The sequence below is a fragment of the Passer domesticus genome, unplaced genomic scaffold (genome assembly GCF_036417665.1).
Source record: "Passer domesticus isolate bPasDom1 unplaced genomic scaffold, bPasDom1.hap1 HAP1_SCAFFOLD_37, whole genome shotgun sequence".
In the NCBI taxonomy this organism is placed as follows: domain Eukaryota; kingdom Metazoa; phylum Chordata; class Aves; order Passeriformes; family Passeridae; genus Passer; species Passer domesticus.
Genome location: NW_026990149.1, coordinates 2,559,124 through 2,584,725, shown reverse-complemented (window position 1 = coordinate 2,584,725; position 25,602 = coordinate 2,559,124). Strand labels below are relative to the sequence as shown.

Below are 25,602 nucleotides of genomic sequence, written 5' to 3'. Positions count from 1 at the left end.
GACAGAAGTTTTTAAAAGCACTGCTGCTGCTGCAGAATGCCCCAGGCTGGCCCATCTCCAAAGCCCTGGGGGCCTTGCTGGCTGTTCAGCTGGGACATCCCAGAGCAGCTGCTGCCCAAAGCTGATCCATCCCACTGCCTGCCATGGCCCAGGGCAGAGGGAGATCCCTGCAGGGAGGAGTCATTCCAGCTCCAGGTACCACACAGGGCAGGAGGCATCCTCCCACTAAAGCAATGCCAGCATCAGAGCAGAGATGAAGACCTCAGCAAACACCTTTTCTCTCTGCTCCACCCCAACAGGAGGCAGCTGGGGCATGTCCCAGAGACAGCTGAAGATGTGCCCACCAAGCTCCCAGGGTCCTTACTTGATGGTCAGGATGGCAGGCGTAGGAGATCCAGCCACACTGAACCGCAATTCTTCCTCAAACCTCCCCAACACGGTGGCACTGAAGGAGATCTGGAGAGTCTGGCTCCCACCTGCTGCAATGATGCCCTCCTGGGGTGCCAACTTGAATCCCAAGCCCACCTTTGTGGCTGCAGGGATGTATCTGAAGGGAGCATCAAGAGCTCCTTGGTTGATCAGGTTCACCTGCAGCAGCAAGAAAGCCAAGTGGAAATCCATGTGGAATCTTCCCTTCTTGGGAGCTATTGTCTAAGGATGCAATGAACAGCCAGGAAAGGCAGAAGATGCTTTGTGCTGCTGAATGACACAAGTCAAAAGATACAAGAGGACAAGTTCTGCCTTTGGGTTTTCATGCAAAGCAGTGGCAGCTGCACAGACCTGAAGTCACCCTGGGGTTATCCCATGGACACAGAGCAGTGCACCTCTGGGCAGCATCACCCAGCTCATGGAGACCTGGCCCTGAGAGCAACGTGGGGTGATTGCAGCTGCCTGGTGAATCAGCACTGAGCTGCTGCTGCCCCAGCCAGCACAGCTCCAACAGCACCATCCACTCATTCACCTTTTCCCACACCATGAAAACAAGACATTGATAATGAGGCATCAGCATCAAAATGTACAGACAGCACCATCTTTTGGTGAGAAAACTCAGGGTGTCTTTCTCTTCTACAGTCAAGCTTTTGAAAGTGTCTGCCCTGATGCAGTGCCTCATTTTCTACCTCTTTTCAGTTGCTCTCTTGTGGTTTTTTTTGCAAGTTAGCTCTATTGTGAGGGAGTCAAATAGGAAGAAAAATCCTTTACTTTATTCCCAGGAACACTTTTCTCTTTCCAGAGCCAGAGATGCACCAAGGCTGAAGTGTGGGACTGGTCAACAAGGGACAGAACTCCCAAGGCTTTCCTGGGACTTCCAGGAATGAGCAGGAGAGCCTTGACTGGAAGCTGTTGGCAGTGGACTGAAGCTCAAAGGCAGCCAGTTGGTTCCAGCTGCTTCTGCAGAGCCCAGTCCAAAGGTGCCTTGTGTCTGGCACTGCCACAAAAGCCTCTGGACATGCAGCTTTTGCACCCAGTGCTGGTTTCACCTGCCAAGGGCTTGTTTTGCAGGAAGCCTCCCAGCTGATCCCTAAGGAAGGTTGCCCAAAAGCAGGGGCTGGGGCTTCATGAACAACAGACACACCTTTCTGACCCCCCAGATTGGACCAGCACATCAAATATTCCCTGCTCACAACTGCCCAGCTTGGCAGGAATTCCACAGCTCCACCAGGCTTGCTGCTGCCTCAGGAGCCATCAGCATCCATCCCCAGCCCTGCTGCTCACCTCACAGACATGGGGGGTGTTGACAAAAATGTCCCCAAGCTCCAGAGTGTCACAGCTGAGCTCAACCAAGGGTCCTTGGCCTTCCCCTCTGAGCTGCAGGGGCAGCCTGCTCTCACGGCCTGGGGAGAGATGTCCATTTCAGTACAAGCATTCCCTCTGTCACACAGCCTTTTCCAGGCTGCCTCAGTGCTAGTCCCTGACTCTGAGCTGGATGCCACCAGCTCCTGATGCTGCAGGACAAGATATGGACCCTTCTCTTCCCTCAGCCTTGCGGCTGATTTCTAATTTCTAACCCATTTCTCGGGCTGGTTTCCAATTTCAGCCACCAGTCTGCTGAGTTTAAAACACCTCTGCTGTCCTGTAGTGACAGGCCAAAGACTAACAGGTATAAATTGAAAAGAAATTTAGGTTAGATATTAGGAAGACATTTTTTCCTGTGAGGGTGGTGAGACACTGGAGCAGGTTCCCCAGGGGCATTGTGGAGGTTCTAGTCCTGAAAGAGTTCAAAGCCAGGCTGGATGGGGCTTGCAGCTACCTGTTCTAGGGGGAGGTGTCCCTGCCCAGAGACCTTTAAGGTCCATTCCATCCTTAACATACTGTGATTCTGTGCTTTCCTTCCCATGCACCTAGAGGAGCTTGGAAATCCATTCAGTGAAGGCACAAAGCTCATCCAGAGCTTGGCAATTACCAAACTACCTGGCCCAGCAGCACAGGACTTTGTTGCCCAAGTCCTCACCTTCTGACCCTCAGCACTGGGCTGTTTCCACAGACTGAGAGCTGCAAGGTGACAGCTCCCACACAGGGAGAGAAGCAGCTGCTGGCCAAGGCTGCTCCTTCTACCAACAGCCTGGGCTCAGTGGGGCTCAGCCCCCTCTGCTCTGGTGCTGTCTGGCCAGTGGAGCTGATCCAGGCTCAGGGAGCACATTTCTAACCCAGCTCCTGCCACCTGATGATGGATCCATGTCCAGTGGAGCCATCCTGGAGGCCAGGGGCCTGCAGGGGCTTAGTGCTTGTTCACTAAAGCTGCTCTGCTCTGCAGCTCTCTGGCCTCTGAGGAAATGCCAGCAAAGGCATGGCATGAAAACCTCTCCCTGCACTGCCTGGGTGGGCTGTGCTGGGATCAGGAACCCAGACACAGCACTCTGAGCCCTGGCCTTGCACGGGACACTCCCTGGGAGCTGCAGGGCCACTGGGGATGTGCCAGCACTGCCCTGCTGGCCAGGGACTCTTCCCAGCACTGCCAGGGCAGCCCAGTGGGCTCAGGCTTGCACCATGGCTGCACTGAGGGGGAGAGAAGCAGGGCAAAGGAGCTGCACCTGAGATGCTGCAATAAGCCACACTTTGATACTCCACTGCTTCCAGGGGTTTGAAAGTCATCTTGATTTTGGCCAAACCATCCGGCTCGATTTCTCCCTCCTAAAACAGAAACAGCAAAACATTTCTCTTCAAACTTCACATTTCTTGTTTTCAACCATAGTCCTGTCAGCCTTTGTTTAGAGCATCAGTGATGAGTGAACAACACAAGGAGCCCAAGGAAACCCTGCAAAGGCAGCTCAACACAGTGCTGGAAGCTCTCAATGCTGGTCAGCTGCCACTCTCCACAATTTCCTACTGCTCTGACACAAGCTCTTGCTCACATCATGCTGCTGTCAGCTGCAGTGGGATGTAACTGCCAATGTGCACTGGTGGCTCTTCACAAGGAGAGATCATGATCCCCTCCCCCAGAAATAAAAATATTAGTTTAACCTGTTTTGAAAGAAAGCAGAGGTTGGGATTATTCTGGGCTTTACTCCAAGGGGAGAAGGGATTTTGCACTGTGCACACACCAGGCATTCATCATCTCTCACAATGCCAGTGCTCAGAATCAAGGCTCTGGCTGATGGCAGCACGTGGCAGTTTGCTTGCACAAACAGAAAAGGAAAAGGTTTTCTGTCCCTGTGTGCAGGAGAACTCAAAAGGCCCAGTGAAACCTTCCAGCCTTGTGTCCAGGCTCTCAGATGACACTGGAAGGCAGACTCAGAAATAGTGCAAGGCGTGGTTACAGGAGGCCATTGGCATTTCTGGGATCAACCTTGGGCTGAGTTTGGCCTCCTTTTCCCAGCCAGCCATTGCCAGCTTCAGGTCAGTGTGTGAGCTGGCAGTGCTGCAACAGCCTCTGCTGAGCCCCACGTGTGGGGGCAGCCCCTCCCTACAAGAACTGCTCCCTGTGACACTGCAGGGACACGCATGGAGTGCCCTGAGCTCCAGCCCTGGCAGCAGAGCTCGGCTTTGTCAGGCTCCCAGCCCTGCCTTGACCCTCCAGGCCAGAAATGCTTTGAGCACTTCAGCATTTTTAGGTGAGCTCTGCAGCTGCACCAGAAACTCAATTCCCTCCCTCCCAGCATGTGGGACCAGCTGAGGATCTGCCCAGTGACCTCAGCCAGGGTTGCAGTGGGTGGGAGGAGAAAGAAGGAGAGGAGGAAGAGGAGGAAAATGAGGTTCTCAGCTATCACTTACCATTGGCTCAATGAAAAAAAAGTCATCAGAGAACATGGGGTCTTGGTGCACCTTTGCCATCTCCCCCGAGGCTCTCAGGCTGGCAGCACGATCTTCACAAGAGCCCTTCTCCTTCCCTGTTTCTTTCTCCTCCATTAATTTTTCTTGCTGCAGCTCTCTCTGTGACTGCCCAAAAAGACTCTGCCTGCAGCCAGAGGAGAGACAAAGCCAGCAGGTCGTTTAATAAGCCACAGATTTGCAGAGAGAAGTGTGAGTGCAGGAGAGCAAAGCACCTGGGGAGGAGCAGCAGTGTGACAGATGAGCAATGCCACGACTGACTGTCACCATTAACAGACAAATACCCTGTCTATAGGTTAAGAAAAGGTTTTTTACCCCCTGAGTTGTTATCAAGGGACAGCCGGGGTTGGGGTATTTGGGAGGGTCGGCTTGTCACCATGGTGGCATCTGACCTCCAATCAAGATTGGAGGAAGTGAACTCCACCACAGGACAGTGAAGAAGGGGTCAATGGTCAGAATTTTGGGAGAGGCTAAAGGGTTAAAAGGCAAAACCTCCATTGTGTGGGTGAGCACACCTGGGGAAAATCCTTCCGTAACATCTTCTCTATCCAGTCTTCTGTTGTATTTTTGATAAGGTTTAATCAACCTTTCTAAACTTAGGAAAAGTGAGTGGCTATTTCTCACAAGCAGCCGCTCCCCAGCAAGGGCTGACCCCAAGCTCTTGGGGTCTCAGAGGGATCACAGGATAACTTGCTGTTCACTGGCACAGCAGGTAGTTTTACTCCACACCTGCAGGCTCAGGAGAGCTTTCCAAAGCCAGAATCCCTCAAGGGAACCTCCTGGCTCAAAGCCTCTGCCAACACTGAGGGAGAATCCACCAGCCACTTCAAGTGGCTTTTCCTCCCACTGAGCTGCTGGGGGAGGCAGATAAAGATTATGGAGCAGGACTTCCCTGGGAAGGGGAGACAGAGCTGGGTTGCAGCTCCATGTTACCAGCACTGTGAAAAATGCCGATTATATTATTGGCTTTTTGCAAATAGTAAAATGAATACTATATGTGTGATGTTGGAAAGTGATGTTGTATTAATCCTTTTTTACAGACCAAGGAATAATAACTGTTGAATTTGCAGTGTGGTTCTTTGGTGTGTTTTACCTTGAAAACATCCTGATTGAGCCTAAAAAGGGCACATTTTAGCAGTACTTCAATGAAAGCTACGCTAAGAAAGGGAGCAGTCAAAACTCTGAAAGAGTGCAAATGCACATTAGAGCAATACAGTGACATGGAAACCCAAAAGGAGGATGCCATTTCCAGTCTGAAGGATCCAATCCCAGCTCAATGAAGCACCATGAACAGGAGCACATCAAGGAAGCAGAACAGGAGGTTTCTCTGTATTTACCAGCAATGCAGTCTGGGACTGTGGGTTGTCACCCACGCTGGTAACTGTTTACTTGGCCCAGCAGAGAAACTCTGTGCAATGTGTTGGAAATAATTATGCAGATGTGTTGGTGCACTTTGGATTTAACAGCAGCAATCAGGATTGGTCACCAGGTGAACAGCTCTTGCCTGACAAACACAAGACTCTCTGCTTTGATGCTCAGGGAGAGCTCAGGGGAAATGTGCTTCTGCCCAGCAGCTGCTGGCCTTTGTGCTTTTGTACAGCCCCACTGAGGAAACAAAAGTTCCTGGCCTTGGTGCTTTGCTGCTGCTCAATCTGTCACTTCCAAGTGTCTTCTGGGGACTTTGGTGATGAATGCATCACACACAAAAATAAAGAGAACATCTGCCAAGCTGAACTTTGTTCATGTCAGCAGTGATGAACTTGCTTCAGGTTCAGCTCATGAAGGACCTATTGCTGCAATGATGGGCCTGACCAGTTCCCATTACCCCTGGTGAGAACATCCCTGCTGGCTGAGGGAGAAGCCTTAGGACAGCAGTGCTTATGTGCTGGATGTGAGGCTTTGGAGAGAGGGGTGGAAAGACAGGCCCCAGCAGCCCCAGAGCTCCTGCATGTGCTCCAGGGCTGATGCCAGGGCTGCTGCAGCTCTCTGCTGGGGCTCGGGGGGATCAGTGTCTGCTCTGGGCAAGGCACAGCATTTTGTTCTTATTCTTCTGCCAAAAATTTCACTGGAACAGAGAAGCTGCCAGTTAAGGGAATCCCTGGCCACACTTCAGCACTACATTCCATTCCATTCCATTCCATTCCATTCCATTCCATTCCATTCCATTCCATTCCATTCCATCCCATTCCATCCCATTCCATCCCATTCCATTCCATTCCATTCCATTCCCACTGCTGCCCCATGTTACATGCTCCTGCCCTCAGATGGCAGGATGGCAATAACACTCCTGGGGGAGACTTCAGGGCTTGCCTGAGAAAGAAGGGATCTTCTTCTTTTCAAATTATCAGGAGAAGAGGATCCAGCCAAGTTCAGCACTCAGTTTTCAGGACTGAAAAACCAAGTGCAAATCAGCCCCTGCATCTCCTACATCCCACCCTGGGCTGTACCCACCAGACTCCTCTGTTCCTGCTGTAGCAGTCATCTCTCACACAGACCTGGCTCCCCAAGACCCAAGGACACAAGCTCTACAGCTGAACTTAACTCCTCTGAATTTCAGCCAACATCACTAAGCTGTTCCCTGAGCCCACAGATAGAAGAGCTGTGAAGGAGACATCCCTGACATTGGAATAACCAAATGAAAATACCAGTGCCAATAGATGGGGCTGGCAGCTAAATTTTTGGCCTTTCATCTGTGAATTGTGAGCTGTTCCTTAAGATAGTTCTCATCCTGTTAGATCTACCCTTTCAATGAATCACTACTGCACCCTGACAGGCACTACCGCACTACTGACAGGCAGAAAAGATAAGGTATGGAGAGGGTTTCAATAGGTTATTTTCTTCTGCTTTTTAACTAGGGCCCTTTGGATGTTTGTTTCCTTGCATGGCATCTAAAGGCAGGTCCAGATCTCCCAATGACACCTGGCAATCCCCAGACACTGCTCTTGCTTTGAGCAGTGTGTCTGCTCAGATGATTGCCAGAGCTCCCCTCCAAAAGTTATTCTATACTTTTCTAAATCAGCCCAATTGATTTTCAAATATTCACTAAATGTCTCATATTTCCTACACACCTCTGCAAGTACCCATGGGCATGTGGTATATTGATAGGCATTAGAGGAGCTCGACCTTCATGAAAGTTCCCAAGGAAGAATTCATGATCTTTTGGCAAACACTTAAACCAAAATGAAAAAAACCAGCAGAAACACAGGAACTTCAGAGTATTCAAAAAGAAATCTCAATGAAAAGGGGGCACAACCTTATTCAGAGATTTAAATCATCTGTTTGAAATTTTAAACTGGCTTTCAAAGGTTCATCATGGAACACAAGAGGTGACTGATGCCCTCAGCTGACAAGGGAAATCAGATCAGCTTCAGGAACAGGAGCTGCACTGGCTGCCTGCAGCACAGCTCATGTTGGGCATCTGATGCAGGGACCCCTGCAAAGCCACGTGCCTGTGGCCTCCCAGAGAATGGCTCTGTTTGGCTGACAGTGCTGAGAAAGCATTTCAGGAGCTGCTTGTGCTCAGCAGGGTGCAAGCCAGCTGCCAACATGTTCCAGCAGCCTCCAGGAAAGCTGGGACAGAGAAAGCTCAAAGGCTGCATCCTGCTAAGAACACTGAAGGCAAGAGCAGCTGCCATCCATCCTGCTCCCTTCCAGCCAGGGCTGCAGGGATGCTCAGGCTCCTTTTGTTGCTCTTTCCCAGCCCTGTTATCACCCAAAGGTGTTTTGCACAAGGACAGATCCTCACCTCTGGGTGCTCAGCTGGAAACAAGCTTCCAGGTTCCCGGTGTTGCGGAGCAGCAGAGTCTTCTGCGTGCTGCACTTCACTGGACATGTGGAGAAGTCCAGCTGGTCAGGGAAGTCCAGGATAGCTCGGGCAGCAATGGCCCGAATTGGCACCACTATCCTTTCCCTTTCAGTGACACAGACCAGCTTGTGGGAATAATCCTGCAGGAAAAGAAACTGCCTCAGCACAGGGCATTTAGTGCCGTTCCCATGGCAGAAGAAAAACCATTTCCTATAACCCTTCAAGGGCATCAATTTACCTATCCCACCCTAAATGAACACTAAGCTCTACTGATATGTCACATTTTAGAGGCACTAGCGCACTTTGCAAAACCTGTCTCAGTGGCATTAAGCTCTCGTGTCACTTGGTCATCCAGAGAACTGCCCTAGGCCACCATCATTTTTACTCTACATTTTAATGATGTTAAAGAATTCCTAAGTCCCTTCTAAGGAACATGGAGCTAGGGAACACAGGACATTCCTTTTTAGCTTTCTATATTCCCACTGTTTGAGAATAGGACAAAGTGTTCAACTGACTCGAAGCAGCAAAAAAAAGATGAGAAAACAGCTGCACCCAAAGAGCTCCTGCACCTCTGGCCTGGTGTAGAAACATCAGCTGCCTCAGAACTCCCCTCCAACTTTGCCTCTCCAACCAAGTCAGGAGGAGAACAGTGCTAAGAGGCAGCAGGATGCTGCTGGAAAGAGCCTCTCTTTGTTTCCCTGCAAGGCTTCCTCCCTTCCATGCCATGTCCTCAACCCTTCTGGGTGAACAAGCCCCCAGATCACAACACTGACCCCCCAGATCCCAGCACTGAGATCAGACCTGCCAGGGTCTCAGCACTGCTGTTCAAACCTCCAGGCAAAAGCACCTTTGGCACGCAATGGGTGCCAGCTGACAGAGCAAGCACAGGCACAGGCATGAAGACAGAGGCACAGCAGTGTCACTGCCACGGGCTCTGGGCTCACAGCTCTGCCTGCAGCTTGCACCTGCCCTACACCAGCTCCTGCAGGCAGCTGTCCAAGTCCCTGCAGCTCAGCAACCTCCTGCTGACCAAGGGCACCCAGCAAAAAAAAAAACCCGGGAAAATATTCAAAGAACCTGGCAAAAACCTTCTAAAAACTTGGCAAAATATTCAGAAAACCCGCCAAAAACCTTCTAAAAACCCACCAAAAACCTTCTACAAACCCACCAAAACCTTCTAAAAACCTGGCAACAGTGTGCCTGTGCCTGTGCCAGGCCGGGCTCACGGGCACAGCACATCCTCTGCCCTGGCCCTGCAGCTGCACCATGCCCACTTGTGCTCTGGCACAGCACGGCTGCAAGGCTGCAGAACAGGGGCTGGGAAAAAGCACCGTCCTTGCTCCAACCCAGGGAGAGGCAGGGAAGCTCTTGCCAGGCAGGAAGGAGGAAAGTTCTCTGACCTCTTTGTTCCTCCAGTGTTTTCCATCATCATGAAACCCCTTCCACTGTACCTAGAGATGGCCCAACATCTATCAACAGCCCTCTGTCATTTTCATCCTGTTCCCTGGGCATCTTCCCTTGGCAATGCTCAGGGATGTGCAGGGAGGGGAAGCAGAGCCTGTCAGGCCTGGCTGCAGTGCCTGGCAGCCCGTGCCAAGCTGGGACTGGCTGCAGGCTGCCTGCCCACGGCCTGGAGCCAAGCTCCCAGCATGGAATGGGCTGCACCCAGAGTGCAGGGAAAACAGTGGCTTTGGAGAGCATTCTGTGTTTTGGCTCCTCCAGGCTCACCTTGTTCTCGCCGGGGCTGAAGCGGATGCGCACAGGGACAGACACGGCCGGCACCAGGAGACGGTAGGCATCGTTGGAGCCCATGACCTGGAAGTAAGGTGATCTCTCCATGGAGACCTTCACCACATGAGGAAACTGCAGCAAAGACATGAAACAATGATTTTGTCACTTGTGGAAACAGGATGAGAGGAGACCTGTCCATGCCCTGGTGTCATCCCTCCTTGACCCCTTTTCCAAAGCACTTTCAGCTGTGCATGTACAGGCACACAATTCATGAGGGTGAACTCAAATTCCTTCTGTCTGGCTCCAGCATTCTGACCAGGCCCAGTAGGGCGGTGCCTGGTGGGAAGGAAGGGCCAAGCAGGTCAGCAGCAGCAGGATGGAGACAGAGCACCTGAACCAAGTCATCTGCACATTCAACAAGGCCAAAAAACCTGCTGGCTCCTGCCAGCACACAGCCATGCAGTCGTGTTCCAGAGGGGGAATGTGCTCCCTGAAAGCAAACCAGCACATTGTCCTTGGGGAAGGAAGAAATTCCCTTCTAGTACATCAGGTTTGGGTAGGGATGTTCTGGGGATAGAGTCATGCAGGCAGACCAGCAAGAAAGGAGTCCAAACACTGTGGCCTTACTGGGAATAAAAGCAAACCTGAAAAGCCAAAGAAGGAACACAGCAGGACAACCCCTAAAACAAGGAGATGGCAAAGAGAATTTAAATGGGCAGTAAAGCAGCAAGGAAGAGTCATAAAACCATGAGAGCAAGCAGCTTGTCAAAAGTGACAGAAACACAGACAGGCTGTGCCTATCACTATGGGCTTCAAAGGCATTTTCTGCCTGGAGAAACAGGACCAGCAGTGTGGTTCCAATACTGAAAGGCAATTTTGGCTCTCCAGGGATTCTTGCTGCCTGTGCAGGCAAGCTGGGCTGCTGGGCATTCCTGCCTGCAGCCATCATGCCAGGTTCTGCCCTCTGGGATACACAGACACAGCAAACAAGCATTTTCTAGCACACAGATATCACCAACCAATGAGCACCAAAATGCTCTCAACAAGTCTAAACCAGATGACTTTGACTCCCTCCTGTCTCTTCTCACCAGCCCACTCTTGGCACAAGCCTCTTTTTAGAAAATGTTTTCCCTGACTGAAATTCCAATGGTCTCCGTTTTCCTCTTTACAGCGGAACACAACTGCTGACATTTTTCAACTTTTCCCCTCAAAGCTCTCTTGGCAAACTGCAAAACAACCACAATTTCTACAAGTGAAGGTGAAAACCTCCAGGAGCACATGGCTTTGGATGTGCTGTGGTTCTCCAAAGGGAAAGCAGAGCACAGTGTTGCTTTTGGAAAAGCTGAGCAGAGCTGGATGAAGCTTAGCAGGAGCCTCAAGTGGCACCTAAAGGGCTCCCTCTGCTTCTGCTACGTCACTCTGATTCCAGGGCTGCTTCAGAACACACCTCCTGCAGTGCCAATGCCATTAATGAAAAGTTATTCCAGCATAAAGTGCAGAAGACTCAGCCCCTGAGCTTTGACTGTGAGCTGCACAAAGGGAGCCCAACAGGCTGAGAGAGGCAGAGGAGCCAAGATTAACCAAGGAGACACAGGATGTGGTAAACACTCAAGGCAAAGCACGAGAGCAGATAAGAACTGTACAGGCCTCAACACTCCTACCAATCCAGAGCTTTCAAGAGAAGGCACCTCCTTTGGGACAGATACCGTCAACACATGGCCAAAGTCAGGGGAGAATTCCCAGCACAGGAAGCTTTCCACCATCTTGCAGAACAAAGGTGCTGAGACATTTTCTTCTGGACGTGCTGCAGCAGATACCCTGCTTTGCTGTACACTTCGGGAATTACAGCTCTCTCCTCTTCCAGCACAGTGTTAAAGCTCTGTAGAAACCTAGGCCAGGGCACTGGGAATATTTCTCTGTCTGCTCTGGGCTGTCCTGACCCCCAGGGGAGCACTGACTTTGACCCTCATTTATGGAGAAACTTTCCTAGACATCAATATAGGCTAGAATCCACAAAAGCGTGAAATAGATTAGAGAGAGTAGTGTAGGTGTATCACTTGCTGAGAAATTTAGGTTTTGGGATTTCTGTGGATAGAAGCAAGATGGAGGGCACAGAGTGTCATCCTGAATTTCTTCTTCATGCATCTTCTTCCTTCTTCTTCATGGGTTTGGGTGGCATTGTGTAATTGGGCAGAAAAGTCCGCATTGCATGCTTCCAGGGATCAGTTATTGGCTTAAAAGGGAAAATAATCCAGGTGTCCTTTCTGAATTGGATAGCTTAGTCTTAAAAGACTTTGTAACAAGAGATTGTTAGCCATTTTGTGCCTTGCTAATGACAAGCTGCCGAACTCATGGTTGTGAGACTGTTTTACTGATAAGAAATAATAAACACCTGAGTCTGAACGTGAACTACCATCTCGAGTGCCTTCAATCCCAACCCAGAGAAACTGATAAAGCTCCATATCCCAGCACTTACCTTGTCCACATTCATGAGAGACACTGTCATTTCAGAGACATCATGAGTGTTGAAGTTCTGAAATATCACCTCTGGTGGGGAAATCTGCACCAAGTTCTGCTTTGGGGGAGCTGACGGCAGCTGGAGAGGCGAGAGAGAGCAGGGACAGCTTCAGCTGCTGGGAGGAAGGCTCATGAAGGACAATCTTACACTGACCCCAGTGAAGTGCAGACTCTGGGGGGAGCACATCTGCCCAGCCCACACTGGGCAAAGAGTGGCTCACCCACCTCTGCTCGGAGCTGATGGAGAGCTGCTGGCCACACAGAGCAGGCTTGAGCCAAGCTGCTCTTTTGACATGTATTTCTCCAGCTTTCATTCTCCACAATGCCAGGCAGCACTTACCTTAAGCACAGCCCTGTGCCCATGCGGTCACAGAGCTCTGGGGCACTGCCTGAGCACTCATGGAGTAAGTAAAACCCATACATTTACATCAGACTCCATGGGAAACGATTTTGCGATGTCCTTCACTCTGACACAGGGAAACCAAGGCCCACACAACTGCAAATACCTTTTTTGATCTAGAACTTAGGCACCAGTAGCAGAGGAGGTGTGAGAGATGAGGTGATATTTGGCTGAAGCCAAAAGGTTATCAAGTTAAAGAATGAAAGTTGTTGATTCTCTGTGTTGTTTGGGGTTTGGATTTGTTCAGGTTGGTTTCTTGGGTGTTGCTGTGAGAGGAACAGGGTTGAAGACCTGACCAAAAGGAAGCAGGGTGAGAGGGGAGGGGACAGAAAAACTGGCGTTTGGAGGGAATGGAAGTTCCCAAGTACCCATCCAAAGGGAAAGGGGACAGAACAGCCCTCACCAGGTATAAAGGGGATAGAAAGACTGCCATTTTCTCAGAGGGTGTGTTTGTTCATCTCCAGGGGGAGGGAGACACGCCCAGCTCAGCTGAGTCCTTACTAGTAAACAGTTTCCTTTTGCTTCAATGATTTTGTCCCCTTTCATTGTATTTAAAAGTGAGTGCATTTCTAACAGAGGTAAAGGCAAAAATAAAGTAACACAGAAGTTAGGAAAAAGACAAATGAAGTGAATGCTGAATGAGGATAAGGTTCAGTTATTTTCTCAGCAACTTGGGTAAAAGTAGAGTTGGTATCTCCTTTTTCCATGAGCTTTAAATAGGTGCTTTCTTGTCATTATTGCTACCTTACTTGATACCATTGTAGAGGCATGTCTGGAATGACACAACAGCAGCAAATGCTTCTGGAGCAGAGACATTACTTGGAGAAAATTCTCCCCTTCTGCAGCCACACTGCTGTCACTGCAGAGACACCAGCAGCTCTCCTGTGTGACTCCAGGGCAGACACAGCCTGCTGAAGGAAGTGCCTGCAGCACACTGTCCCCCACTTGTGCCCTTCCCTGAGGTGTTCCCAACGCCCCTCTCCAAGGCAATCCTTAACCAGTGTGTTCAATGTCTCTTGCTGCCAATTCACTGCTCAACAGTGTGATAAATGAATGGGATTCGTGCTAACAATTGGAACTATATCGATATTTTAGAAAATATATGTTAAAAAGTCCTAGAGGAAAAGGATATGTAATTAGTGTCACAAAACAGATGTTTTCAGATGTTCATGAGAAAATAGGAGACAGGATGTAGTGTGAGATAAGTAAAATCCCAAAACGGAATAGGCCTTGGGATAATTAAAGAATTGGCCTTGAAATGGACAAAATTAGGATGATTCTAGGTGTTTATGAAATAATATAGCTTATTTTTGGAATATAATGCTGGCTTCTATAACACAAGACCTGGGACGCATGTGCAGCCTGTGGGGTTGTTCAAAGGACAGTGACGATGAGGAGAAGCCTTCGTCGGAAGCAACCAGTGAAAAGCCAAAAGACCCCTTGGAAACAAGCTGAGCATGCACTGTGCAGTACAATGATATAGATTTCAAGAATTGAAAATAGGAGGAGATTTACATAAAATTGTTGATGAACATGTATTAGCATACAGTATATAAGTTGTGTTTGGGTTCTTTTCTCTTTTGTACGGGAGGCAGGGTGAGAAACCCCCCCATACCCTGATTGTACCCCAATCAGTTTTGCTTGTGCTTTATCCTAACCACTGCCAAATTATTTTGTATCTATTTGATTACATTTGATTACATAATTTTATATAAAATTGCTGCTCAATTAAAATTGCTGCTAAATTCTAATTTTGTGGTTTATTAAATTAGACATATAGGACCTCATTCATAACAACAGCCCACCTTGGTCACCTACCCTTTTGGACTGTGCTTTCTACTGAGCCAGTCCTGCCATAAAAGCAGCTTGAAACACACCTCTAAGTAGGCACTGATCCACAGAAAGCACATCCATCCACACCCCTCTGCCCAGGCCGAGTCCCCTGCACATCTGGCAGCCTGCAAAATCTAACACCCCACCAGGGTCCAACACATTGTTCCAACCCAAAGCAGGAATGCAGTTGGTTTTGTTAAATCTGAAGGAATTCCTGCAGGTCCTCGGCCTTCCAAGGCCAACGCTGCCACTGTGGAGGGAATCCTGTGACCCCGAGCGTTTGATGGTGACCACACCAAAGCAAGAGGTGGCTCCTTCAGCAGGAGAATGGCACATGGCAATGCTGTGCCTTTGTGTCCCCAGCCTTCCCCCATTGTTTTAGCAATGGCAGCCACACTCCAGCACAGCCCAGCAGCTGCAGCAGAGGTTATTTGTGTTGCCTCAGTGCACATCAGGACTCCCAATCCACCACTGCCAGCAGCTTGCAATGACAACAGCACCTGGACACGGAGGTGTTTTGCTGGAGGCAAGCCTGTCACGAGCACACACCCTCTTCAAACTTGCCATCAAGCAGAAAGGAAAAGAGCAGGAAAAGGCTACCTTTGGACCAGTCTTGCTCAGGTCTATCCATGGGCCAATTCTGGGCAGAATACTCCCCCCAGTGCTGGCCTCCTTCTTCTTCATCTTGGCAAACTTCTCCTGCTGGAACTTAGAGGGAAGCAGCTGAAAGGCAAAACAAATAAAAAAAAAACAATATCAGCAAGAAGCTCAGAGATGTGCTTGTTCAGAAAGGCATTTCTTGAGCAAGTGGCACTGGCAAATAATTTGTGATCACAGCCACTAGGATAGTTCTGGAAGCCCTGGAAGTTACTTGCTGAAATGCAATAGCTAGAATAAATAATACAGGGTGCAATACACATACTCCAACCACATGGCTGTGGCCCATTAGTCTCTCTGTGATCTGATGTGACATGTTTGGGGATTTCTGCTCTTTGGCCATTTGTTTCCTCTTACATTTCATTGGATTGGAACAGTGACCTTTTCAGAGAGTGGGGAGGAGCTCTCAGAACTGCCCCAACTCCATCCCTGCACAACACTCACAACTCACAGCAGGAGACAGCACTGCTGGCTGAGTCCAAGAGAAGAAAGAAAGAAAAGATGTACCAAGAGGGAGGTGCACAGGAATGTGTCCAAGTTTTAGCTCTCTCTGTTAATGAGCATTTGTTTCCTCTGTCTGGGCTGACAGAGCCCTCCAGAGAAGAAAACAGAGGCATCTCCTTGGCAGAGCCTCAGCACTGGGGCACCTTCAGCCAAGTGAGCTCCAGACAGCAAGGCACCTTGGTGGCCCTGACTGCAGTGCTGCCTGCAGGGCTGGAGCTGTGCCCACCCAGGAGCTGAGAGAGAACAGCTGCTTTGGGAGCTCTTCTGGCTGGGACCAGCCGTGGCTCTCAAGGCTTTGGGCACAGTTTGAGCTCTCCCCCCACATGCCCAGGTGCCCAAGGGCAGGTTGGTCACAGCAGCACAGGGCAGTGCCCAGCCTGACAGAAGGAATTCCTGTGGCAAAGGGCAGGCACAGAAGCACATGCTGAGGGCTTCAGCTGCACATTGCTTTCACTTGGCTCCCGTGGCACAGCCAGGCAAGGCGCTGGGCTGTCCCTGAAACATCACACAGTGTTCCCTCCTGCACCAGGACAGCCCCCACCAACAGCAGCACGGCACAAAGAGCTGGGCAGGGGCTCTGCAGCTTCCCAGCGCTGCTGGACAACAGGGGCAGGGACACCAGGGACACCAGGGCACTTGCCAGCCTGAGCACAGCCCCAGTGGCTACTCACAGTGTTAGGCTGCAGTCTTTCCCTCAGCAAAAGACGAGGTGTTGGTGTCTTTTTTGGGAATCCAGAAGCCATTCTGAAGGGAGGATGTCACAGAGGAACGACAAGGCCTCAGCAAAACTGGAAGGAGCAACAATGGAACTCTGAAAATCCAGAACCCAATTCATGGCAGACTCAACGCATATATGCTGCTAAACATTTTATATCATTTGAAAGTAGCTAAGTGCTTGTTTGGCATAAGTAGCTAGTATTGTTAGGCCTCTAGCTGGACTTTATTTGGACTAGATGGCTCCCTTGTGCAATTCAAAAATGGATCTTGCTGAAACCTGGAGCTAAAAAGCTGAACATTAATAATGCTTAGAGCAGACAAAGCTGTAGCTTAAATATTACTTAAAATCAGCTTGAGTGGGCCTCCTCTTCTTTAGGCTAAACACCCCCTGCTCTCTCAGCTGCTCCTCACTGGACTTGGGAGAGACTGCAATGTTATGGCTCATGGCTTAAATATTGCTATAAAGGACGTTTTGCCCACTGTGACAAAACTCTATAAAGAAGCTGAGAGCACCCAAGCCCACCCTTCCCTGAAAATGCCTCCTGACTGGAACTTGGGACTGCGAGTTCAGCCCCACAAGGGAACTTGAGACAAGATAAAGGTGACACTATTGTCCCATTAGCTCAGGTCTCCAGAGAAGTGAACAAGGCCAAGGGAGAAAAATAGATCCACAACAAAGCCAAAGCCAGCAGCTGTCCTGAAAATCAGTTCTATCTGCCTTCAGGCTGGGCAAGTCATAGTCACAGACTCCTCTGCTGAGGCCAGGTTTGCACACAAACCTCCCATCAACAGAGGCTCAGGAGGGAATTTTGGGACTGTGGTGCAACCTCTGGTAAGGGCCAGTGGACACCCATCCTCCCTCACACAAACTGGCTCAGCTCTAAAACCCCCCACCCCCAGAAGGCCACATCCAGGGGACATTCCCATCACAGACGCTGCAGGGGGTGTCATAGTCCATCAAAGACCCCCAAAGTGCCCCCAGAGCCATTCCTGAGCCCTTGCACCAGATGATTTTGCAGGGCATGCAAAGTAACACAACAGATCTGAAAATCCACAACCCAATTCATGGCAGACTCAAAGGATATACTGGTGCTGAAGATTTTATATTACTTGAAAGTAGCAATAGACAGTCAAACTTGCCCCACCCCAGGGAGGTACCTGGGAGGTCCCACCTTGCCCAAATCTGCATTAATCCATTGGAATCTTACATTTTGCAATACCTCACCACAGAGAAGACCAGAAGAGGATTTTATGGTATGCCAATGGGATCCATGGAATGGTGATATTTTTTACTTCATCTGTCTCTGTCATTCTCTTTCTTCCCCCTCTTCCCAACCCCATCTCCACCCCCTTCACCCCCCCCCCCCCGCCTTTTTCTATTCCCTTCTCTCTCTTCCTCACATTTACTGTTCCATAAAATCCAGACTACTGACTTTGGCAAATTGCCTCATTTGCACCTCAATTCAGAGGCCTCTCCCTAATAATTTTAATAACCAGATGATAACAACCCACGGAAACTTGAACAGAACTCATTCACCTTGAAGCAGTTTAAGCAATCACTATAGGGAAAAAAAAGTATAGATGAGTACATTTAGAAAATGTTGCATTTCTTCAGTGCAAAAAAAAAGCACAATCAGTAGACGAACTATTGTTCATCCACTCAGCTGTGCATGCCACTGAACTGCTGCACCAGAAGACTGGCATTATCCCATCCTGTATTTCCCTTTGGCCTTCTCTCTCAGAGTGCACATGAGACAAAACCAAACAGTTCAACTTTAGTCAATCTTTACCTTCAAAGGAAATTCACAATCTTTTCCAGAGGCCAATGCTCTGCACGTTGAGGAATCCTCTGCAGAGACCAATGCTCCGCGAACTGAGGACTCCTAGCAGAGGCCAATGCTCTGCACGTGCAGGATGTTGTTTGCAGAGGCCAATGCTCTGCACGTTTCGGAATTCTCAACGGGGCACAATGCTCCGCAAATTCAAAGGACTCACTCGCAGAGACCAATGCTCCGTGAACAATTCACTCGGCGAATCGCCCAGTGTAGCTGCCTGTACGAGCCCAGGCTGCGCACACCCAGCCAGGGCCGCGTTCTCGGGCAACTGAGGCCGCGCCGCTGTCACAGACGCTGCCGCCCCCGCGGTTACCAGGCAACCGCGGCGCCCGAACGTCGGGGCCGGGCCGGGTTCCGGCGGGGCCGGGCGGGTTTGGGCGGGGCCGGGCCGGGCTCGGGCAGGGCCGGGCGGGTTCGGGCCGGGGCTGGGCCGGGTTCCGGCCCGGGGCCGGGCCAGGGCAGGGCCGCAGTGATTTTCAAAGGAGATTCTCAATTGAACTACTGCCATAACTTTCTGAAGAGTCTTTCTGTAAGTATTAGCGAAAGCCTAAAATGTGGTGCTAGAGGCACCTCTGTCAGGTCTGTCCCTTGCTCTCTGTGTAGCACTGGTGTTCTGTCCCGGCTGGAACAGCCGGAGGGGCTGAGCGAGCTGGGAAAGGGGCTCAGCCTGGAGAGGAGGAGGCTCGGGGGGACCTTGTGGCTCTGCACAGCTCCCTGGCAGGAGGGCGCTGCGGGTTCAGGAGGCGCCGGAGCGGCGTGGTTCCCTCTCTCCTCTCCCGCTCAACCTCTTCCTCCCTCCCTCCTCCTCCTCCCCCATTTCCGAAGCCCTCGCAGCCCGCGGGAGGAGCGGAGATGGAGCCGGGACAGGGCAGAATGCAGAGAGGGGATGCCAGGAGTAGGAGTGACTGGTCTGTACTGGGACCATACTGGGATCATGCTGGGAGGGAGTAGGAGCAGCGCGATGGCTGCAGCCAGGCCATGCAGGGCCTCCTGCCAAGCGGAATGATTTCAGACAAGTGCTGACTGCGTGGGAGAAGGTGTTTTGTGTTGGAGGGCTGAGTTATCACTGAAGTTTTTCACTTCTGATACTTGATAATATCAGTGTCATTTTGTCCATAAGGAGCACACTCAGTGCCTGAGACATCTCCATCTCCACCTGCTTCACAACTCCACTTGAAGGCAGATGAAAATTATTTCCTTGTAAATGACCTGTTTTCACCAAATTCTGCAAACTCTTACTGAGGCTCTTTGCCATGAAGTTGATTTTCTATTTATTTTTTTCCTTTTTTTTTTTTTTTTTAATAAGAATTGCTTTCTCCTTGCAAATGTTAAGTAAATTTTTCCCTGCCTGGGATGTCAGGAGGTGCACATCCTGTACAGAAACACTCCCCAAGTGCATCAATAACCTTTTTGTACTGCTCAATGAGTCCTAGAAAACTGCAGAGTAGTTTTGTGTCTCTGCAGGTTACTTGGCAATCAATTCTCCATCTCTGATAAATCCTAATTTACAAGGAGAATGTGACGAACTCCCTCCTCTGCAATCAGGAGTTGGCAGTGCCCATTCTTCTGCAAATTTATGGGTTCAGCAGAATAATATCATAGGAACAGAGATGTTCTGCAGCATTGCTGCTTGGTTTGCTCCTCATTTTGTGGGGCAGACAGCAGCCTTCTACAGCCCTAAAAAGGACAGGGAATTTTCTGGACTGGAAAGAAAAGCATCCGTGAGAGAGGCAGAATGTGATGCTGTTACCCACGGCTGGTGTTGCCACCTCTGTTGTCAAATTTCCCTCCCTTGCTGCCTTGGGGCATCTGAGTAATGGGTGGTTTGTAGTGATGTTCTCCTTATTGAAATCAGTCAAGAGTTTGTGGACTTATTTCCAGCATGAAAACAAACCCTGTTTTGCTGGTTGTATGAGGGAAAAATTTATTTGAGGCAGAGAGAGGACAGAAAGAGGTGAGAGACCACTGAATTTTTTCCATGTGGCTGCAGGGAGGGAGAACAGTTGTGGTGTGGAGATGCGTTGTTAATGTAAAAGCAACAAAAAGCAACCCAAATAGTGAGTGAGCATCACTTGAGCTGCACCTCTGCCAGTTAGGGATGGATCCCTCCTGCTCCTTCCCCTGCCTGAGGCACCTGTGTGGGGCTGGTTATTCCTGTCATTTACCTTTCAATTACACAACAAACAACAAGTTTCTTGGAAAACAGTTGGCTTTTCAGACTCTCCTGGGCATTCAAGTGAGTCCAGGAGATGTAGGGATGAGCTGATAAGTGGCTTTGGATGGTCTTGGCTGTTGGGTGTTGCTATGTTTCCTGATGCTCCAAAGCAATCCCTGGCACGCTGCTTTTGTGAAAGGCAGAACAGCTCAAGAGAAAAATGTGCTCGAAATTACCTGTTCTGGGGAAATGCAATCACTGCGAATTTTCTGCTGGGAACTGCTTGTGAACAAAGATGGAGCCTGAATGAGGGATCTGCCCTTGTGGGGGTGCCTTACACTGACACAAAGCTCTCTGTGCCTCTCCAGAGGGTTGTCACCCTACAGAAACTTGTCACTTGAGGAATCTCCTGGCAGGGCAGGGAGGGGGATTTGACATCACAGCTGCATGCCTGGGAAAAACAACGAGGCAAATTCTCCTTTTCTGGCCAGGAAAGCCAGGGTGTGTGCCTGCTGTGTTCCACGAGGAGGAAATCAATTGCTGAGGGATTTCTGCTGGGAGATTTGTGCTTTATGAAATTCATGGCAGGGGCAGAGGACTGGGGAGCTGCCAACAATAGCACTGTCTTCCTCCCCTCTGCTGCTTTAATTGTTTGTAATGATTTAATAAATAGCGCTGTTCTTCCCTGCAGCAAACATAGGCATGTGGCATTTTATTATCTTTATTAGGGCTCCTGTTTGGAATTTCTTTGCTGTATTTCTTTCTTTGCAGAATTGGTCCAAAACTTGGAGGAGTTGGTGTGAGAACTGGACTTTGTGCTGTCAACATTCTGAGTGTGGAGCCAGTGCTAAATCCGTGCAACTATATGGGAATGGAATAAATGACACTATTTAAACAAGGAAATGCTCCTGGCTTAGGCATTTTATCTGCACAAATGCACACTAGGACAGGAAGAGCAAATCAGGTACAAGCTCCCACTACTTACAGAAGAATGAATGGAAGTAACTTCCTGTTTAGGCTGGAAATTAGGAGAACATTTGTACCCATCAGAAGGGTGTTGAACTGGAGCAGCTGCCTAGTGACAACAGACAAGTGGAGAAGTGAAACCCCAAATTAAAGGCTTTTAGTGTGGAGTTTTTTGGATGTTGGGGTCTTCAGAAGTAGATCTTGAGTCCCACGGGCAATGCAGGCAGCTTCCCAGGGGAGCATCTCTGTCCCGTGCCAGGGCCCTGCTGCCCTGGTCCCACAGAGTGATTTGGGGGTACCTGATGGCCCAGCAGAGTTTCGGGAAATGCCTCAATGTTTGTTGGATTTGAATGGCATTTGGGTCAAAGTGAGTTTCTCCTCTGAGGGATGGAGTCTTGAGCTCTCACAGGTTTTGCTTGAACATGTCTTTCATCTGTCCCCCAGCCCAAAAACCCCCAGCAGATCCCTGCTCCTCCCTCTCTGTGTCTCCCACAGCTGTGATCCTCAGAGCTTTTCCCTTACACAAAAAAACCTGGAAATTGGCTGGTATTTGTTGCCTCTTGGCAACAAAATTGTCTCCTATTGTGCAGCTCAGGGGGAAAGGAACCTCTTCCTCCCTTCAGTTTGCTGCAACAAAGTGTTTTGTTCGTCTTTGTGAAGAACTAGGAAGAAACACTTCTTTGAAAGCTGAGGGAGCCCAATTCAATTCCCTTATCATTTTGAGCAAAATAACCAAGTTATTTATGTTGAAAGTCACTCCAAAATTTTGAAGAGACCTTTTTAGAAAATATTTCTCTTGGTGACTGATTACAAGTGGATATGGAAAGAAACTCTTTGCCTTGAACCACTCAAAGCAGTAATTTCTTCCCAAAGAGTAGATGTAATTTCATTTTCTGGGTGAAAAAAATTAAGTAGAAGTGGACCAAAGGAGCTTCAAGCTGATCTCCATTTGCTGTCAATGACTGAATTAAATGCACAGGCTTCCTATCAGCTGTGCCCGACAAAACATTGCTTTTGGGTTATTGGAGGTTTTGTCAGAAATCTTTGTAGCATGACTAGTTCATGGACTTATCTCTGCTGGCTTCAGTCATTCCTGCTGTCCATCATATCTTCCTATTATGAGGAAGCTCTTTTCATTATGTTGCCTTTTAATTCAGATATCTGAGCCTTTTTCTACTTCTGGTCCCAGTTTTCAGGAGGACAAACATTTTCTTATCTGTGAGTGTATTCAGTGGTGGCCACACAAGTGAAGGCAAGGAGCTGGCAGGTGATAATTTATGGAACTCTATAATGGGAAAACCTCAGCATTCAATTTCCATCTCCTTAGAAATCTTTATTCCTTTTCTTGTCTCTTGTGCTCTTTGTGGCTGGTCTGAGTTTAGTGCTTGGAAATACAATTCTATGGACCCAATTGCTTTGAAAAAGAATAACCTTGTACACAAAGATAAATAAATTTAACTTTTCAATATCAGAGCAGTTTGACATCCAGTCTTGGGGACCTGGCAGTGGTTAGTGCCTGACCAGCCTCAGAACACAGAGTTTGTCTGATTTAGGTGAAATTTCATTCATTGGAGACAAAGTAAAATTGCCTCTTATTTGCTCAGCACTAAAAATCCATCTGAAGCTGATTGCCAAGAATTGCTGCTGAGTGATGGGATTAACCCCTGTAATGGCACCATGAAACGAGAGACTGGGAGAGGAATATTAAACAATGGCATTTCCAGCCATGTGCAGGCCCTGGTGTTCTGCTCTTGGCTTGGTGCTGTCAAAGGGGCTGTTTTGATGGTTCTAGAGGCACTAACCTGGGCAGTGAAATGCACCTCAGGCACCAATTGCATCTCTGGTGTCTGCAAGTGCCTTTATCTCCCTTCATGCTCCTCAGAACCGAAATCCTGCAAGGACCAAGTGAATCTGAGACTTTGGGAAGGCCCAATAGTGACAGATTTTGGTGAGATTTGAGTCAGGAGATGGAAGCAGCAGCAGAAGGTGCTGTAATCTTCATCCCTGCACTCTCCTGCATGCTGATACAGTGTGAAGGAGGCAGGGATTCCATAAAGCACCTTCTGTAGCTCCTGAGGGAAAACAAGTGGCAAGTTCTTTAATTTCTTAGAGTTTCAGGCATGTTTGGCTGTGCTGCACCTCGGGGCCAGGCTCTGCCACTCTCTGCTCCAGCTGGTGCTTCCAAACTGCCCTCTGTGATTTTTATTTGCAAACCAGCTCTCTGACCAGCTTCCACTTTGCTTTAAAACTTCAGCACCACGTTTGTGGCTGAACAGGTCCCAGAGCTGGGGAGGAGGATTTGAGATGCAATTTGCATCACAGAGTTGTTACAGTGGGGAAAATGTCACATCCCTCCTGTGCCTGGAGCTGCTAATCTTGTTCTGAACATTGAAAACCTCTTCAGCTGCTCTCATTATACCTCAATTTGATTACTGCTTTGATTTCACACCTCTTTCATGCAGGCTTTTCCTCTCTCCTTGGCTGGAATTGTCAGGCCTGAGAGGAGAAATTTTGTCAAGCCTTGGGACAGTTCCCATCATCTATCCCTGCTCCTAAAGCTGCTTTGAATTATCTTGGGAATCTGAGTGTGAGGGAAACTGGCAGGACTTTAGTGAGAGGAAAAGTAAGGCACAGAGGCCAAAATGTAAATGCAGAGTCTGGCTTACCAGAGTCTGCAGAGTTGTGGGGATCTGGGCCCTGCAAACTCATGTTGTTCTCTATGAATGGCTGATTCCTTCTGTATCTTCTCCTGAAATTCTGAGCACCAGGGCTGGTGCTGGAACTGCAGCCACACAAACTCCCCACAGAGCTGTGTGGGACCCAGTGGGAATCATTGATTTGCTGCTTTTGATGAAAAGTAGTGACATGAACCTCAGTGTCAGGGAGGTGACACATTAATGCTGCTGTCAGACAGTGCCCACACACCGTGTCTGGAGGTAGCTCTGGAGAAGATGAAGAAAAACCAGGATTAAATCCCACGTGCTACTGAGCTCTATCAGAAACTGCTTGGACTGAAGTCTGTGAAGTGACTGGGGAGAGCTGGATGAAAGGGACAGCTCTGAGAAGTGTGTGGTACATCATTGATGTCCTAATACTGATCTTTGCACAGAGATGAAAACGTATCAGTTTGCATGGCCTGAATGTCTGGCTCTGGAAATTCTGCATTGCACAAGATGTGCTGAGCTCAACTGGCTCTGAAATATCATCTCTGCACCTTAGCCAGGAACAGCATCAGAGTTTTGAACAGATTCATCAAAATCAGTCATAAGTCAGAAGCAAACCTCGGCAATACACATCTGTGGCAGGTGAGGAGAGCAAAAGCTCCCATTCTTGTTCTTGGAGAATGAATTCAGCAATAAAAATTCCTCTCTCTTGGCATTAAAATACTTTAGTGTCAGCTCTGCCCCAGACTATCAGTGTCAAGTATTTCTCTGGGTGCTTGGGGGTAGGTTCTCCCCCTGTAGCTCTCTGCAGGTTGGTGCTAATTCAAGATGTTCCCTCAGCTTCAGATGTTTTGCTGCCTGAGCAGAGTGTGCAGAACAGGGATTACAAGCACTGACATTTGCTGTGCTAGAAAGTGCAAGGGACACATTTGTGCCAATGAACGTCACACCTTTAACTAGGAGGATCAATTCTTGTGCTCAGCAGAGTCTGTGGACAGAGGGGGTTTTCCAAAGGAAATCTTGGTCCATGTAGGGCTGAGGCTCCCTCCAGGCTGGCTCCAGCCCCTCAGGGTGCCCAGGAGCAGGGCTTGCCTGTAGGGGTGCATTAGTTTTAAGTTGGTTTATTCCTGTACCCCCCATTCTGTTTATGGTTCTGCCCGGGCTTTCTCTCTCTCCCTCTTCTGAATTGTCCCGTCAGCTACACTTTATCTTTCCTAAATTCCTCCCTAACTGCCTGTCTGTTATTCAGGGTCCTTGCCCACTCATCCAGAACATTCTGGCCTGGACATTGAATGATTGGTTTAGAGGTCAGGATTCAACCCCTAATTTATTTACACTGGACATCTGAGCTGTTTGTTATGCGTTATTCCCTCCTCTCAAAATTTTAGATTGGTCGCTGTGTTCTAGTTATAAGACCTTGCCGAGCAAGCTTTTTTGTCCGCGCCCGACGCTTCTTCAATAAACATCTCCCTTTTCCCTGTCCGCGCGGTCCTGTCTTTCTCCTGCGAGACGCAGACTGACTACGCTGCAGACAGCTCCGGGAATTCTCGCTC

At 49.2% G+C, this 25,602-nt stretch overlaps 1 protein-coding gene, 1 long non-coding RNA gene and 1 pseudogene across 2 annotated transcripts in view; 1 reads left to right on the top strand and 2 right to left on the bottom strand.

Annotated features, from left to right (window-relative positions):
* Positions 1 to 18,498, bottom strand: part of LOC135292481 (hydrocephalus-inducing protein homolog) — a 31,262-nt gene extending 12,764 nt beyond the window's left edge. The window contains exons 1-10 of the mRNA XM_064406682.1: positions 18,221 to 18,498; positions 16,385 to 16,501; positions 15,153 to 15,275; positions 12,279 to 12,398; positions 9,800 to 9,934; positions 8,012 to 8,211; positions 4,210 to 4,393; positions 3,030 to 3,129; positions 1,714 to 1,832; positions 365 to 588 (exon numbers count right to left, since the gene is read on the bottom strand). Coding sequence (XP_064262752.1) covers positions 365 to 588; positions 1,714 to 1,832; positions 3,030 to 3,129; positions 4,210 to 4,393; positions 8,012 to 8,211; positions 9,800 to 9,934; positions 12,279 to 12,398; positions 15,153 to 15,275; positions 16,385 to 16,456 — 1,277 coding nt within the window. The 5' untranslated portion in view covers positions 16,457 to 16,501; positions 18,221 to 18,498. The remainder of the gene's footprint in view (positions 1 to 364; positions 589 to 1,713; positions 1,833 to 3,029; positions 3,130 to 4,209; positions 4,394 to 8,011; positions 8,212 to 9,799; positions 9,935 to 12,278; positions 12,399 to 15,152; positions 15,276 to 16,384; positions 16,502 to 18,220) is intronic.
* LOC135292575 (zinc finger protein 208-like) overlaps positions 1 to 25,602 on the bottom strand; it is an 837,577-nt pseudogene that overhangs the window by 383,583 nt on the left and 428,392 nt on the right.
* LOC135292597 (uncharacterized) lies at positions 18,677 to 21,323 on the top strand. The gene is made up of 2 exons (XR_010354826.1): positions 18,677 to 18,794; positions 21,192 to 21,323. It is a non-coding gene; the product is annotated as an uncharacterized LOC135292597 (long non-coding RNA).